The sequence below is a fragment of the Myotis brandtii genome, unplaced genomic scaffold (assembly GCF_000412655.1).
Source record: "Myotis brandtii unplaced genomic scaffold, ASM41265v1 scaffold303, whole genome shotgun sequence".
NCBI lineage: Eukaryota > Metazoa > Chordata > Mammalia > Chiroptera > Vespertilionidae > Myotis > Myotis brandtii.
The window spans coordinates 3,168,081-3,185,009 of record NW_005361573.1 but is presented as its reverse complement, the minus strand read 5'-3'; the positions used below and the strand labels follow the sequence as shown (position 1 = coordinate 3,185,009).

General features: G+C 44.2%; 3 protein-coding genes across 4 annotated transcripts in view; 1 reads left to right on the top strand and 2 right to left on the bottom strand.

The window, feature by feature from the left end:
- Window positions 1-1,226, bottom strand: part of CCDC117 (coiled-coil domain containing 117) — a 10,693-nt gene extending 9,467 nt beyond the window's left edge. The window contains exon 1 of the mRNA XM_005869717.2: window positions 1,159-1,226. Within this exon, the coding sequence (XP_005869779.1) occupies window positions 1,159-1,211 (53 nt within the window). The 5' untranslated portion in view covers window positions 1,212-1,226. The remainder of the gene's footprint in view (window positions 1-1,158) is intronic.
- CHEK2 (checkpoint kinase 2) overlaps window positions 7-16,929 on the top strand; it is a 47,184-nt gene continuing 30,261 nt past the window's right edge. The window contains exons 1-2 of the mRNA XM_014542489.1: window positions 7-282; window positions 3,138-3,266. The gene's annotated coding sequence lies outside the window, so the exon portion shown is untranslated. The remainder of the gene's footprint in view (window positions 283-3,137; window positions 3,267-16,929) is intronic.
- On the bottom strand, window positions 1,366-16,329 carry HSCB (HscB mitochondrial iron-sulfur cluster co-chaperone). Of its 2 annotated transcripts, XM_014542490.1 has the most exons (7): window positions 16,029-16,329; window positions 14,601-14,697; window positions 14,207-14,296; window positions 13,493-13,637; window positions 13,204-13,251; window positions 12,479-12,480; window positions 1,366-1,457 (listed from the first exon to the last, which is right to left on the bottom strand). In XM_014542490.1, the coding sequence occupies exons 1-7, from the start codon at window positions 16,262-16,264 to the stop codon at window positions 1,371-1,373; spliced, it is 705 nt and encodes a 234-aa protein (XP_014397976.1). In that variant the 5' UTR covers window positions 16,265-16,329; the 3' UTR covers window positions 1,366-1,370. The 2 variants fall into 2 exon arrangements, with proteins under 2 accessions (XP_014397976.1, XP_005869782.1); XM_005869720.2 differs by lacking the exons at window positions 1,366-1,457; window positions 12,479-12,480 and adding an exon at window positions 8,061-8,299 and having other exon boundaries at window positions 16,029-16,322.

Genomic DNA, 16,929 nt, shown 5'->3' with positions numbered 1-16,929 from the left:
GCGTCCCCAGGCCCCGCGGCTGCAGCCACAGCGATTGTCGAGAGGTGCCCGCCTCTGAGCCCGCTCTTGACCTCACGTCACGCCTTCTAGAACCCTCCACCCCGGGCCGCCCAGGGGCACGCTGGGATTTGTTGTGTGTGGAGAGCGGCTGCCGCGAGGAATGCTGGGACTTGCAGTCCTGGGGACTACAAACAAGATGGCTGCCTTGGCGGAGCGGCTAACGCTTGAGGACGGCTCTGTCAGGCTTTGGCATGACCTCGGTTTGAATCCTCCCTTCTCAAGGTATGTCATCCGCACCTCCGTTTTCTCAGTAGTAAAACCCGATAATAATAGTGCCTATCTTCCTAGGGTTTATGGGAGAAGTAAGTGAATTAAACGTATAGAGCCTTTGGAACTCTTCTCAGCACAGGGTACAGATTCATTAAATATCAGCCATTAGCCCTGACCGGTTTGGCTCAGGGGATAGAGCGTCGGCCTGCGGACTGAAGGGTCCCAGGTTCGATTCCGGTCAAGGGCATGTACCTGGGTTGCGGGCACATCCCCAGTATGGGGTGTGCAAGAAGCAGCTGAATCCATTTTTCTCTCTCATTGATGTTTCTAACTCTGTATCTCTCTCCCTCTCCCTTCCTCTCTGTAAAAAATCAATAAAATATATTTTTAAAAAAAAATCAGCCATTAATTCCTTCTGTCCTATCTAATAAAAGGCTAATATGCAAATTGTCCCCTCCACTGGGAATTACATTCGGGAGTTCGACCAGGGGGCGGGCCGGCTGGCCAACCTCCTTCGGGCTCACCCCCCACCCCTATTTTGGGGCAGGCTGGCTGGACCCCACCTGTGCATGAATTCGTGCACCGGGCCTCCAGTGTTTTAATATAAATGAAGTTGGTGACGCTTTAGAGCAGTGGTTCTCAACCTTCCAAATGCCATGACCCTTTAATACAGTTCCTCGTGTTGTGGTGACCCCCAATTTCATTGTTACAAATTGAACATAATTAAAGCATAGTGATTAATCACAAAAACAATATGTAATTATATATGTGTTTTCCGATGGTCTTAGGTGACCCCTGTGAAAGGGTCGTTCGACCCCCAAAGGGGTCGCGACCCACAGGTTGAGAACCGCTGCCTTAGAGGGAACAGCAGGGAGGGTCAGTAAAGACCTCAGAGCGCTTGTGCAAAGTCTTCCAGCTTCTGCCTGAGCATCCGGAGACATAGGGGTGAGCAGAGTGGGTCAACCCCAACCACTGATTTTGCCCTACTTTTCCCATCTCAGGGAATGGCACCACCGTCCAGCCTGAGTTGTTTGTGCCAACGTCAATGCCCAGCAGCCAGAGACCACCAAGATCGTATCTGTAATTGAACAAAGATGTGTTTATTGACCCCTTCTAGTGAGGGAGTCTCTTAGTAAGGGCAGCTTTTTATAGGATTTGGGCTGCCTTGGGTGCTTTGAAGGAAGGTTCTGGAATTAATATTGTCAGGAAGCAGGGCTAATTCTGTCAATCTTTTCTAGAAGGTGTGAGGAATGAAGGTAGGCTAAACCCATACTTGATAAAGAAGCAAGTTCTTCATGTTAGCCGGGATAGGGGGATAGGGGTCCATTTGTGGTTTAAACAATGTGCACATGGTCGTGTGTCCTCAGATAGGATTATGAAGTACTCTTGTTTTTATCTTGATCCATTAAAGTCACATCTCAGACCTTGTTTGATGTGGACATTCTGAGAAGCTGTTTAGCAGGAAGACACCAAGCCCCACCTGATAGCACCAGGCCAGTATCAGCTGTCAGAAGATGCTTCTCTCCTTCTAACCAAAAATCGAAGTATCATCAATGCCCCTTTTGTATTCACCCCTGTATTTAATCAGGTAGCAAGTCCTATCGGCTTTATTTGTGAAATGCTTCCAGATTAGCTTTCTCCATTCCCATTGCTCTCATAATGGTCTAAGAAAAAAAAAAGAATGAACCTCTTTTGCCTAATGTAAATAATGGATTAGGTTTACATTTTCTTAGTGGCATTTACAATCCAGTTTTGCCCCCCTTAGTTAACATCCCATTTATCTCAACTGGATTTAGAAGGTAGTCTCCTGGCCGGCTGCCATGGCTCAATGGTTGAGCGCCTACCAATGAACCAAGAGGTCACAGGTCAATTCCTGATCAGGGCACATACCCAGGGGGCATGCAGGAGGCAACTGTCATCATTGCTATTTCTATCTCTCCCTCTCCCTTCCTCTCTGAAATCAATAAAAATGTATTTTTTTTTTAAAAAAGGGAGTCTCCTGGGGATCATTTCTACAAATGGTCACCTCATTCCTCACTTAAAAAAATATCCTGCTAGATGATATTATATACACATATAAATATGTATTTATAAAAAGGGAGTCCTACTCTCTATATATTCTGAAACTTTTTTCTATATTTATTGAATGCCTATCCAGATTCATTCTTTCATTCAGAATTCTATACCAGGCTGTATACCCCTTATCAGGCAATGTATTAGAATTAATAATTTATTAGGTACTTCCTATTTGTAAGTGCTTTTTGCTCAGAAAAAGTCAAGTATTTCTCACAGTAACTCTAAATCGGATGCTTTTATTACTCCCATTTTACAGATGAGGAAATTGAGGCAAGTTATGGTTCCCAATTTCCTCAGCTGTAAGTAAAGGAATATAACCCCAGATCATAAAAGTACTGGTGTATTATGGCTACTAGTTTGAAGAAAAAAAAGTGTGTATATGAAAACGAAAAGGAGGTATGAGGCCCCGGGTTCGTTCCCCAGCATCTCCACCAAAAAAAAAAAAGAAAAGGAGGATGTAATATGTTAACAGGAAATGTTGTGTTAAGGCATGGGAGTTTTTCACTATTATTTAAAAGCATATTTTATTTATAAATGCATTAGTGTTTATCTCTAACGAATATTTTTCCAAAAAATGTAATTAAAATGCTATTATCGTGCGTAACAAAATTAGTAATAATGCTTTAAAATCATCTATTCAGTATTCCTATTTTTCCAAGTGCCCCCAGATGTCTTTTTATAGTTGGGTTGATGGCATCATGATTCAACATTGCATTGGATTTGCCTATCTCTTGAGTCTCCTTTACTCCCTGTCTGCTTTCTTCCTTGTTAATTATTTGTTGACTCACTAGGTCATCTGGACATTGTCATTGTCGTCCTGAGTACTGATGGTGGCGATGAGGCATCGTCACATGACTTCTCAGGTCCAAGGGAGCCTGGAGAAGAAGAGGAAGGACATGGCAGATACTACCACCTGCTTGGTAAGCACAGTCCCAGTGGGTGGTAGCTTCCTCTTGTAAGCAAGTAGGACTCTGCAGAAGAACTAGGGCTATCAGTATTATCATGACCCAATTCATTATCTCTTGGCTGCTGGAGCCTCCTAGCTGTTCTCTTTGTTCTACTCTTGCCCCTCCAGCCCATTAGCCACAATATAGCCAGACATATTTGTCCACCATGCCACCCGATGTGCTCCGCCCCTGCTATAAACCCTTCCCTAACTCCCTATTACTCTTGGGAGAAGGTCCAAGCTCCTTCAGGCTCCACATTCCTTCAAGATCCCTCACCTTCCCGCCTCCTCAGCTTTGTATCTTCCCACTCCCCACCTGATATCTGCATCTAGCAATTTGGATTTTCTTCCGTTTTCTATTGAATTTCTCTCTTTTCCTCTCTCTCACCTTGAAACTTGGATACGTTTATCCTTCTCCCTGCTAACAACTGCCATCTTTTACACCCAAACAGACCTTTCCAGTATATCAAATGTTTGTGGTGCTTTTGGAGCCAGAAGAAAGGAACTATTGTAGATTACAGACAATGACGAGTGGTCCTGTTTTAAAGTCCTGGAGAACCTTATGCAATGTATTCTGCCAAGAGCAGGCTTGAAAGTAGGAAATGAGGGATTTTCACACGGCTCTTGGGGGTTAACATCAATGAGAATGCCCACAGTGTTCCTTGGTTTCCTTGGTGCCCGTGACGGGGGCAGAATAAATGGGCAATTGGAGGGAGCAGTGAACCTTCTCCCTTGTTTCCACATTGTCCCGAGGAACAATGGAGGGGGCTCCTGTACACATTCCTGGCTATTTATTATACTTTGTTCTCACAGCTCTCACATGTGTTTACAAAGATAAAACTGGATTTATTCATACGAATTTGCCCCTGCATTACACTGTGATGTGGTCTACAATTTCCTTTATAATATTTCTGCATGCAAAGTGTGAGAGAATGTGTGTGTTGGCATTGATCCACCCCGGGGCAGGTATGCTTCACCCTAACCACAATGTCAAGGACATTTAATCAAAGGCAGCTCCTACAAGTGCGGTCATCTCACTGCTCATTAACATCAGCAATGTTACAATGAGTTTTTTGTGGATAACATGAGTGGTGTTTAAGATTTTACATATAGATCTACAATCATAAAAGCATAATATGGTAATTAGACCAGCCGTCCTTCCGGACGACCTTCGCAGGAAGCTGGGGCTGTGAGGAAAGCCCAGGTCCCAGGTGCCGGCGGCCGGAGATCGGGCCTCTAATATATATGTTAGAATTACTGGAGGTGTTTCCATCCTGACATTAATAAGGCATAGGCCGAAACTGGTTTGGCTCAGTGGATGGAGCGTCAGCCTGCGGACTGAGGGATCCCGGGTTCGATTCCGGTCGGGGGCATGTGCCTGGGTTGCGGGCACATCCCCAGTGGGAGATGTGCAGGAGGCGGCTAATTGATGTTTCTCTCTCATCGATGTTTCTAGCTCTCTATCTCTCTCCCTTCCTCTCTGTAAAAAATCAATAAAATATATTTTAAAAAAAATAAGGCATAGAAATCCAGCGAGCTCTTCCATCTCCCACACTCAAGATGGCACCCAGGTTTGATTCTTCAGTGGTCCTGTGCCCCATACTGGTGGGGAGAGTTCTTGGTCATGTCCTGCCACTAGAACGCTTTTTCATTTGCCTCAGAGGAAACATATGTTTGGAAAAACAAAGAGGAACAGAGCTGGAACTTGATTATTTCTAGAATATGTGGTTTGGCTGTTTCATTCCTACTTGCTAAATGTCCTTTACTGGAGGCAGATTTTTTGGTGAAACTTGCTTTCATTAAAACCTGGTAGAACCAAAGGGTGAAAGAGGAAACCACAGGGGAAATTAGAAAATGCTTTGGGATGAATGAAAATGAAAATGCAACATACCGAAATGTAGGGGATTCAGTAAAAGCAATGGCTAGGGGAATTTACAGTTATAAATGCCTATTTTAGAAAAAATCTCAAATCAATTATCTAAAACTTCCACCAAACTAAACCCAAAGCAAGCTGAAGGGAGGAAAGAATAAAGATTAGAGCAGAAATAAATGAAATAGAGAATAGAAAAAATAGAGAAAAATCAATGAAATAAAAAGTTGGTTCTTTGACAAGATGAACACAATTGACAAACCTTTAGCTGCTGGATTGACTAAAAGAAGCAGAAAGTAAAGACTCAAATTACTAAAATTAGGAATGAAAGAGGGGATTATAAGTGAATACTTTGTACAAATATATGCCAACAAATTAGATAATTTAGATTAAATGGATAAATTCCTATCCCAGCTGGTGTGGCTCAGTGGTTGAGCGTTGACCTATCTACCAGGAGGTCACGGTTCAATTCCTGGTCAGGGCATATGCTAGGGTTGTGGACTCAATCCCCAGTAATGGGTGTGCAGGAGGCAGTTGATCAATGATTCTCTTTCATCATTGATGTTTCTATCTCTCCTCCCATCCTCTCTGAAATCAATAAAAAAATATTTTTTAAAAGTGGATTAATTCCCAGAAAAACACAAAACTGATTCAAGAAGAAATGTTCACAACAACTCTGAGATAGGTACTATTATTATCACTATTTTATTTTTATTTTTTAAAAATATATTTTATTGATTTTTTTACAGAGAGGAAGGGAGAGGGATAGAGAGTTAGAAACATTGATGAGAGAGAAACATAGATCAGCTGCCTCCTGCACGCCCCCTACTGGGGATGTGCCCGCAACCAAGGTACATGCCCTTGACCGGAATTGAACCTGGGACCCTTGAGTCTGCAGGCTGACGCTCTATCCACTGAGCCAAACCGGTTAGGGCATCCCTATTTTAAAGAAGAAATGAAGCTTAGCACAATGACGTACAGCAAATAAGTGGCAGAGCTAGGACTGAAACCCAGGTGTATTAGTCAGCTCAGGCTACCATGACTAGATGCTTAACTAGCAGGAATTAATTTTCTCAGGGTCTGGATGCTGGAAGTCCAAGATAAAGGTGCCCCTCCCGGGGAATTTCAGTTTCCGGGAGGAGTCTCTTCCTGACTTGTACATGGCAGCCTTCTTTCTGGCTTTTTCACAGGGCCTTTCCCCAGCGTGTGAATGTGGGTAGAGTGAATAAGGGAGCTGTCTGGTTTCTTTTCTAAGGGCACTGAACCTATCGAAATATGGCCCCACATTTATGATCTCATTTAACTTTAATAACTTTCCTAGAGGCACCATCTCCAAATACAGGGGGACAGATACGCTTGGTCCCTAACACTATGCCTGTCTGACAGGAGCAGAGAGTCTCAAATTAGTCAAGACCTCTGATTGGTTCTGACACTATATTAGGAATGATGTGGCGGTGGAAGGTGGGTGCTTTCATTTGCTTCACTGAGCTAGAAACTTTAATCCAAATAGGGCTGCTAACCTCTCAGAAGCATACCACCCATAGGGCTTTGTCAGGGAACACTTGAAAGTGTTTCTGGCTTTAGAAGTCCAACTAAATGGAAGAGTTTAGAATAAAAGGGGAAGATTTTGCAAGGGGGTTGGGGGTGGGGAGTAATCCACGGACTCAGAAGTCATGACTCAGAAATAAAGTCTTTTTTATTTATTCCCCAAGTCAGAAATGACTTGCTGGGAAGCCCAGTGACCTTTCCAGTTGATGGCAACAGGTAAGGGAAGTTTCTTTGAAGTTCCTCCAGAGATGTCATTTGAGCCAATATTTATCTAATTTCTTTTTGCGGTTAGATTGTTTTGGTCCTGATCATTGTTCTGAAGAAGGAATAAAGATTGTCTGTGGAAGTATATCAAACACTCCTTTCATCTCCTTTACAGAAGAACCCAATTTAGCCAGGACATTTGCTTGCGTTGTAATTATTTACTTAAAGGACTCCCTGTGTGTTTGCAGACAAGTAACTCATTCTCCTTGTAAATTGTGAGGGGTTAGAGATTGTACTGATATCCCCAAGTACCATTAAGCAGACAGCTGTTGTGGTCCATTTTCCTTTAGAAGATCCATAAATCCTCAAATGTTACTGGGTCAGGATTCAGAAGATACGAATTCTTAGACAAGGATGAGGGAGGATGCGAAGGAGCTGCAGTGTTAAGCTCTGGTAGTATGGAAACCATGGTTCAGAACCCTGGATTTTTAGTTATAAACAAGCAGTTTTCTCCAAGAGTTTGAATATTGTTTCCTGGAATTTTAAAATCAGAATTTTCTATTTTAATCGTTGATCCAGAGACTTAAAGAATACCTTTTTTGTTGTTGTTGTTCTGGAAATGAATCAAGAACTTAAAACTGAATTTCCAAAGATCCAAAAAGGGAAGTGGAGTTGCTTCAGGCTGGGTTAGAAGAACATGGAAATCATGACAAGAGATTGTCAACTGTCCAGAGAAATTAAAAGTGCTTTACCTCAAGGTGGAGCTGAAACTGTGGTTAGTGTTTAATACCAGACTGATTCTTGGTAATAGTAACTACATTTTGAAATGTAGGCCAGAGACCCTTAGGCAGCTTTGTATGTTACCAAACGATGTCCTGAAGGTCTAGCCATTAGGAAGATGTGGCTCTAGGGCAAAGGTTGGCAAGCCCATGGGCAAATCTAGTCCAATGCCTGTTATGTAAAGTGCTACCAGGCTGTATGGCTGGCTAAGCCTAAGATAAGTACTTCCTCTCCTTTTGCAGAAAAAGTTTGCCCAGCCCTCCTCTAGGGCCTCACGTCGGCCCCGTCCCCATCTCCTCATCTATTGGTCTAGCTAGGGGCATGGTGTGTCAGCATCACATGAAAAATTGACCAAACTCTGGTTAGTCTGTTTCTGCTGGCATGACAAACCTTGCCACCCATTAATGCTTGAGCCACATGTTTAATTAAGATGATATAACTAGTTAAAGTATATCTAGCAGAAGCCAGAAAAGAAATAAATAAGAACTTTATTTTTTAAAAAATCAGCAACAGTTAGAGGGGAATCATCTTTAACTTGATCTTTTCTTCTATGTTTGAAAAGTATCTCATCTTTGTTAAAATTTCCTTGGCTTTTTCAAAATCATCTGAAATAAACAGAGACATTAATGTGAGACTTCATTTCAAGCAAGAATAAAACTAAATCTATTGATTAAAGAGCTGGATTAAAGTTGAGCCCCCACCTCTGGAGGGCTGGGCAAGTTCATCCATGTTGGAGCATGTGTCAGAATCTCCTGCCTTTTTAAGGCTGAGTAATATTCCATTGTATGGATATGTCATATTTTGTTTATCTGTTCAATTATTGATGGACACTTGTTAGCTATTGTGAAAAATCCTATGAACATGGGTATGGACAAGAATCATGTCCTTGACCAAAGTCTAGCCAGACTCCTCTGAACTCTCTTCTCAACTAGGCCTCAGCCTTGACCTATACTAACATATGATAACATAGCTTCTAGTAAGTCAAGGCCACATCCCCAGATAATCCTAGACCTAGACCCTCTTAAAATGCCTCCCTGAGTAAACTCAAGGCTGACAAAAGAACTTACTATTTATTGCAGCCAATATGAAAGGATAGGGTTTCTGTTTCCCAGGGAGGGTAGGAGCCTAACTTCAATAAGTGCCAGTTAGCAAACCCAGATGGGTTTCACATGGACCAATTCCGCTCCCCCCCACTTCCTGCTTTGGAATTTTTCACTTCCCAGATCCCTCTGACCTCCCGTGCACCACCACCGCATTTCCTCATTCTCCCTTTAAAGCGCCCAGTCACAAACTGTGGTTGCGTTTAGTTCCCAGTGGACTCTTTTCCCTAATGCAATAGTTATTACTGATTCAAATCCGCACTTAGCACTTTAGTGTCTGGCTTTGTTTATCGTTGACAATTATCCAGCACCGTGACTCGGATCTGGATTGGAAACACCATCAAACCCCTGGTTGTGACAGCCAGGCCTTTCAACATGCAGAGGCCCTTGTCTAATCTCTCGTCTGATGCTTATTTGGGTACTTGGTGGTGAGTACAGCTCCAATTCTCCAGACAAATGTCTGAAGCACAGTGAAGACAGATTTTGATTCTTGCAATTCTGAGTGGACTCTCTGAAGCTGGGTCAGCGTCCCAGGCTTCTTTTGAAAGGTATCCCCTAGATCAGTGATGGCGAACCTATGACACGCGAACTCATTTTTTGGGTTGATTTTTCTTTGTTAAATGGCATTTAAATATATAAAATAAATATCAAAAATATAAGTCTTTGTTTTACTATGGTTGCAAAGATCAAAAAATTTCTATATGTGACACGGCACCTGAGTTAAGTTAGGGTTTTTCAAAATGCTGACACGCCGAGCTCAGAAGGTTCGCCATCACTGCCCTAGATTCTGGGCTAGAATCCTTCCGGGCTCCCTGTTTCCAGCGAGGATTGGCTCCCAGGCTGGAATCTTTTTTTTCCTGGCTCTTTGTGAGGCCTCTTTGTTCTATTTGAGTCAGCTCCTCCATGAGAACTTGTCAATCGACTGAAACCTCCCTTCTCGAACTCCTGCTGACTGTACGTCACCATGGTGCTGTGTCCATTTCTTAGATCGTCTGACTTTACTTAGGAACTTTTGTGGCTCTTTGGGAAGCTTAAGATCTCCTCACACTATCTCCTTCAAGACCTCTCCTTTCCCTCACCCCCACTCCTCTTTCCTCCTTTACCACCCGCCATCTTCCCTTTAGCTCCCTTACATCCTCTGAGATGTTGAAGAAAAGATACTTAATTTTCCCTAGGTTATATTTGTATGGTAAAACGTTATTATTTCAGAAATTGTATACTTCATAGAAATTTATCAATGCCACCACTACCCATAATATGTCTTGGTAAAATGTTATTAATCAAGTTATTATTTTAAAAATGTGTATGTCACAGAAACAACCATATTTCCTTGCCAATTATGTTATTTTTAAAATGAATTTCATCAGATCTTTAACTATGGTCACTTTAACTAAATCTTTTGCTATCCACAGATAGTTGTTGTTTTACTCTGCTGCTTTCCTAAAGGATTTTGCAACCAGCTACAGGCCAGACCACTTGTGTTTAACAAAAAGGGCCTGTCTTGAAGATTCATGAGAAAGGACTGTGCCAAGTACTCAGGAATACAGGCTTCTCATGGCATTGCTTAATAACTTTGAAATCAAACCAATAAACTAAATCAGAATTTCTAAAAGCCAGTGGGTTCATAAAACTGCTAACCCAAGATTAAGTAGAATAAAATTAATTACATGGGATTGAGTAAACTGATAAAGAATGACTATAACTTTTTAGATATTTTGTTTGAAATTTTGCTGGCTCTTAAATGCTCTATTTTCCAGATGTAAGAAAAGCCCGTTCTGTTTTCTCTTCAGCTATCTATGACTCATAAAATCTAGTAAATTTTACTTCCATAAACAAAGTTAAACTATTATGGAGTATTCTTATTTTCCTAGCAAAGTAGTTATTTGTTCATTGTTTTTGAGGTTTTGTTCAATAAGAATCTGTCCTCTTTGTCATAGATCATAGTTGAAAACACCAGTTATATTATGAAAGCTTTGACTGGAATGTCATGTTTGAAAATGATGCTTAAAGTCAGACATGACCAGACAATTTCAAGGAACTACGGTTGACTCTTTGGAGCCACTGCTTACAAAGCCCTCTTGAAAAAACCGGCCTGGTATCTGGTTTAAGAGCTGAGAGACTTAGGTAAGTAAGGTAACTTCCTGGAGAGTCCAGGAAGCTCAGGATATTTTGGTGACCTTGAGAAGAGAGGAGTTCACCCACTGAAGTTCATGGAGCCTGATGGAGGAGTCTTGGCTTGACTTCCTAGCACTTGAGAAGCTTTTAAAGCCCAACATCAGATTCCTTATAAAAACTTCCATAAAGAAAACTTAAAAGGCCTGTATGATCGATTATCGTTCTTGTTGGAGTTACATAAATAATCAGGTCAAACTTAATGAAACTAAAACTATTTTGTAAACAAGAATAATCGTTCTTTATCGCTGATTAAAAAGGAGGGGTGACTGTGGAGATAAACTTTGTTTCAGTGGAAAAGAATAACACACTCCTGTGGGTTCTCAGAATCGAGACTTGTTGTCTTTGAGGTTGTTTACCTGTAAATGAAACGGAATCCTGCACCTTACACGTTTTGTCAGCCCTTACCAAATCCTCAATTCTCCTAGTTTTCTTCAGTATCTGGCCACAACTCTACAAACTTATGTCTCCAATTTTTCTCCTTCCCTCCTGAGTTGGTGTCACTAAGAAGTAAAGCCTGCCCGCCTAGATCCTTCCTGGGACTCAGGTTGTCCTGTAGTGGCCCCTTTCCTCCAGGCCCCGAACAAGTCCTGCAGCTGAAGCCTGATAACTTAGCGCTGCTGGCAGGCACACGGGCCACCCAGAAAGCCCACCAGGACTCCTGCCTCTTCCACGCTCTGCTCTGGGCAATGACCACGACTGTGACAATGATGCCTGTGCCATCACCATCAACCATCAACCAGGAAACCCATCAGATTGCCGCTGCCACCCTCACGTCACCATCTAACGATGCTTAAGAGTTCAACGTCTTCTCAAGTGGCTGCACTCTCGACTCAGAAACTGGGTTTATAGCAGTGGTTCTCAACCTTCCTAATGTTCGACCCTTTGAATACAGTTCCTCATGTTGTGATGACCCCCAATTTCATTGACCCCCAATTACAAATTGAACATAATGAAAGCATAGTGATTATTCACAAAAACAATATGTAATTATATATGTGTTTTCCGATGGTCTTAGGCGACCCCTGTGAAAGGGTCGTTCGACCCCCAAAGGGTTCGCGACCCACAGGTTGAGAACCGCTGGTTTATAGTCTGCTCCAACCAGTAATCTTTGTTTTTCTTTTTGTTTCCATAGAGATGCTCCTCATTAAATGCCCGATCCCTCACATTATTCAGCAAATGTCCTATAACTACCGTCTCAACAGATGCTTTAGCTAGTCCTCAATAAACAAAAGGTGATCAAATGATTGGACTGGACTGGACATCTGGGCCAATCAAATTCCCTCTCCCAGAATCTAGAGTTGGGTCTAGGGGACTCTAGTCAAATGGTGAAAGGCCTTGTTCTTATAAGGTGATAGGCCAAGGAGGACTAGAGAGTCATCCCGGTGGGAAAGGCCACTTTGGGGTACCAGACACCAGTGAGGAGGCAGACAGAAGTGGTTTTTAGAGGAGAAGAGGATGGGATGAACTGCCAGGGGCGCTGAGTCCAGCACCACAGTCTTAGCTCCAGACTGCTTTCTGGTTCCCAAGTTCTGTCCCCACAAAAGCCCTTATCACATTGTCCTACAATCATGACAGGGCCTTTCTCTTTGGATTCGGGGAGGTTGCCCTGAATCCTTACAATAACTTCCCTTTATCTGGGCTCCCCTGAGTGGCTTTCTGCTTCTTGCATTCCGATGAACCCTAAGCTAAAAGGCCATGATGCTCTTAGTTAAGGGGTGGCACCAGTCAGGAATGGATGGAAAGGTTGTTCTTGCTTAAAAACAGCAAGCAATGGACAGAGTCTCTTCCCTCTGAGCCAGGACAGTAGGGACCAGGATGAACAGCCCACATTTGTGACTTGGGCTGGGCTCTGCCAGGGGTTTCTTCTCTTGGACTTTGCAGAAGAAGGGGTGTGCAGGCTTTGCCAAATGGTGAGTGTGCAGCCTTGTCCTCGGAATCTGCCTGTGTTGGTTCCAGCCCCCATCCCTCATCTTATCCTCTACTTGTTAAAAGGGAATGAAAGCACTTCTCTCATCAAATCTCTCACTGGCATATCACTGGTTTTGGCACGCAGCTTGTTTTCCCAGCAAGACTGTGAATTCTGAAGGCAACAATGCACTCTCATCTACATTTAATACCTTCCCATTAAACCATCATTAATGGGTATATAATAGCTACGTGTTGAACGGATGTTTATGTCTCAGTGCTTACAATTTCTTTCCATATTTGAGAAAGTGAAGAAATGAAGACAATACCTTGTTCAAAAGCTCTGCTCAAATTGTCAGTCAATTCTTCCTGTTTAGCTGCAAGAGAAAACCATTATCTTAGTTTTTCTATTTAGATAGGCTCATGCTATGAAGAAGACAAGGCTGCATTCCAGAGAAGTAGGGATGTTCCAGGTCTAACCTCCAGACAAAATTGGTTTCGGTATACTCAAGGAAAAAAAAAAAAAAATCCCTGAATCATTTATATTCATTTTTCACTTAACCCGGAAATGAACTCAAAATAGCAATCAAATGCATTTGGTGGTATTTTATCTTTTACCTCTGACAATAGATTCAAACTCGTTAATGGCAGCTTCACTTTGAGCTTCTGCGAGTTTTTCATTGATATCCATTATTTCCATGAGGAATTGATTGTCCATTTTATAATCTGTTCCTTCAGGAATCTCTACTCCATGGAGCTTTAGCTATTGGGGCATAAAGCAGGCGAAATAAGTTTTGTTCAAGAAACCGTGGCCAACATCATAAATCCTACTCACCCTTCTGAACAGAACACCACTCGGGGAGAACTTGGACTTTCCTGGTAACGAAAGTGCGAGGGCAGTGTGCTGGAAACTTAGACTGAGAAAGGAATGCTTGGACGGGGTACTTTTCCGCTACTCAGCAGCGTGTGACCCTGGGGGAGTCACTCCTCCACTTGTGAGTTTGAACTAAATGTTTGTAAAGATTCTATTAAATCCTAAAATTCGAAGGTATTCACCTCCGCCTTCCCCTCAACACCCCCAAATTACTTTCCTAACAGCCATCATCCTCCAATCCTTGAAATTTATAGAAAATGGTTTTTTGTTTTTTTTTTTTAAAAAAATGCAATTGGGCAAGTAAGATTTACAGGTACTATCCAGAGAAAACTAGACTCCTGTAGTATCTTTGGGTCCCAGGACCGACTGGCTCCTTTGACAAATATAAGGAGTAACTACCCCTCAGTGCAATGAACACCAGGTAAGTCACACATACAAGGGTTGGAACATCACCTTACAAGGTATAGTCCCCTGCTCAGGGGGGCCAGAAGGGTCTTATAGGCGTCATTCACCAGGGTCGAATGCTTCTCTGAGAAGTCCTTTTCAGTCTGTGAGTGGAGATGAAGATAAGTCTTATTACCATGCGAGTCAGCCATCTTACAAGAACACCCTGTTTCATAAAATACTGATGGGCAGGAACCTAAGGACATCGCCGAAGTAGAACCGCGGGATGAGCTATATTTATTTTCAACTGATGGGTTCTAATTCTGCAGAAAAGGCCCAGGGCCTGGCTGTCACAGGGTGGAGCTAGCTGTCCAGCTCTGTCCCTGATAATCAGTCACCACCAGGCCACTGCCACCCACCCGGAATGCATATGTGTTTGGGTATGATTAAGAGTGGCCAATAGACTACCTGAGACCTCTGGCCGAAGAAATCTGGGTGGACAAGACGCTGTAGCTGCTGGTACCTATGCTGGAGCTTTGCAGTATCAACATTGAAGGAACGTTTGCTGGAAGGAAATCGGGAGATGAAATTCATGCATCAAATATGAATAGGTTTGTATACTATGGGCCTCATTCCTGTTCCCAGGGAGGAACAGGCAATAAACATGCAACAGTGATAATTTCCAAAAGTGTTAGGTTCTGTGAAGAAAAAAACAGAACAGGGTCAGAGAGTGGGGTACATGTGGACAACGAGCTGCATTTGAGCTTCGACTTCAATGATGATGAGGAGTCATCAAAGATCCTGGGCAAGTCATCCACACAGAGGAAACATGCTAGTTTGGCACCGGGAGGGACTTAAAAAAGGTTACTTTTGTTGCTGCAGCCCATCCTAAGTGCTCAATGACTGCTTGAACGGATAATTACTAGTATATCTCAGTGCTTACAATTTAACGGTGGCCCAGAGTTAAGTGGAAGGGGCATTGCCGGATCCCACCCTATCATTCCAAGGCCACAGCCCTTTTATCTCAGTCACCCACCTTGTTTTGTTGTTGTTTTTTAAATATTTTTATTGATTTCAGAGAGGAAGGGAGAGAAAGATAGAAACATCAATGATGAGAGAGAATCATTGATTGGCTGCCTCCTGCACGCCCCCTACTGGGTACCAAGCCTGCAACCTGGGCATGTGCCCTTGACCGGAATTGAACCTGGGACCCTTGAGTCCACAGGCCGATGCTCTATCCACTGAGCCAAACCGGCCAGGGCTCACCCACCTTGTTTTAATCCAATCCCCTTTGCTTTCCACCCCCAGATCCTGCCCTATAGAGTCAGCTTAGCTCTGCCCAAACTGCACCACCACCTCTCCAAGCTCCTCAACCTTCGGAAGAAATGAGGAAAAACACCCATTTCTCAGATCCTCTCCCTCTCTAATTCTCACTTTTCCAAACTTAGACTCCGCCCACAATATATTTTTTCCCTCCGTTTTTACTCCCTTATCTTGGATCACACCCCCGTATTCCTTTCTTAAAAGCTTCAACCCAAATTTAATCGTTCTGACCCCATCCCTCAAGTAACCCTGCCCTGGGCCCCGCCCCTCGAGTCTCCCTCCGGGCCCCCATCTCCCCTAACTTTATTCCCGCCCCCCCAGTCCTCCCTTCACAGACGTCTCCATCCCTGAAAGCCCTTTCCTCGGGCCTGCCCTTTAGTTTCCTCTTTTTCGGTCACACCCGACCCTCCATTTCCCCAGGCCGCCCCCCCCCCCATTGCCCGGTCTCTAGGGTCCCGCCCATCCCTCTAACCGGTCCCACCGTCTTCTCTAACCTGATCGGCCCTGCCCTCGCCCACGCCAGCTCCCGAAGTCTCTCTCGCCCAGCGCGTCCCCCGAAACCGCCTCCCGTACCAGTCCATGAGGCTGAAGTGGTCTCGAGTGGGGTCCGGTGGCTGCAGCGCCCGGCACTGTGGGCAGAAGAACCCGTCCTCGCGAATGGGGCCCCCGGGGCCGCCGCAGTTCCAGCACTGGGGGGAGCTGCTTCCTGCTAGCGACGCAGCACTGCAGCGTAGCGGCCTCCTTCCTAGGACCCCGGGCGGCCACAACCCCCACACCCGGGGCAAGGCCCCGGCCCTCCCGCCCCACATCTGGCCCGCGGCCTATTTCGCCGCGGTCACCTGTCCGGGGTAAAACGGCCAGAGCCGCGGACAAGGCTAACGCTGCTGATTGGCTGGAGAGCTGAAGGGGGCAGGATCATTCCGGGAAAACCTGGATTCTGAGTCCCGCTCTACGTTTTAAACTACAACTCCCGGCAAGCAGCGAGGCCACGCTTGGACGGCCACTTCCGCTGCTCCTCATTGGTCCGGCAGAGGCGGAGGGGTGTTTTGATTGGTTGAGGGTGGAGTTTGTATCTGTTTAGCCGCCACGCCGCTAGCTGCAGCTGTAGCGAGAGTGTGGCTCCAGGTGGGCTCACGCGGTGAGTGTTCGTGGGGAACGTACCTTGTGCCTCAGGGGGTTCGAATCCCGTCCATAGTGTCTAAGTGCGAGCTGAATTTCCCGAGCTTCCGAGTGTCTTCATTTTGAGCTCGGGCCGGGAGGGGGGAGGAGAGGAACGCGTGGGCGACTCTCTTCCTTCTTTGTAGATGAACTTGTAGATGAACTTCCAGGTGAAGTTCATTTCCCCTGTTTGCTTACAAGCTGGAATTGGCTCAGACTTGCAGGCTAAGCAGCAACAAAGCTGAGTTCTTCCTGTAAGTGTTAATAATTATTACCGTACGTTAGGTTCAATCTCAAAAATACCTATTGAGAACTC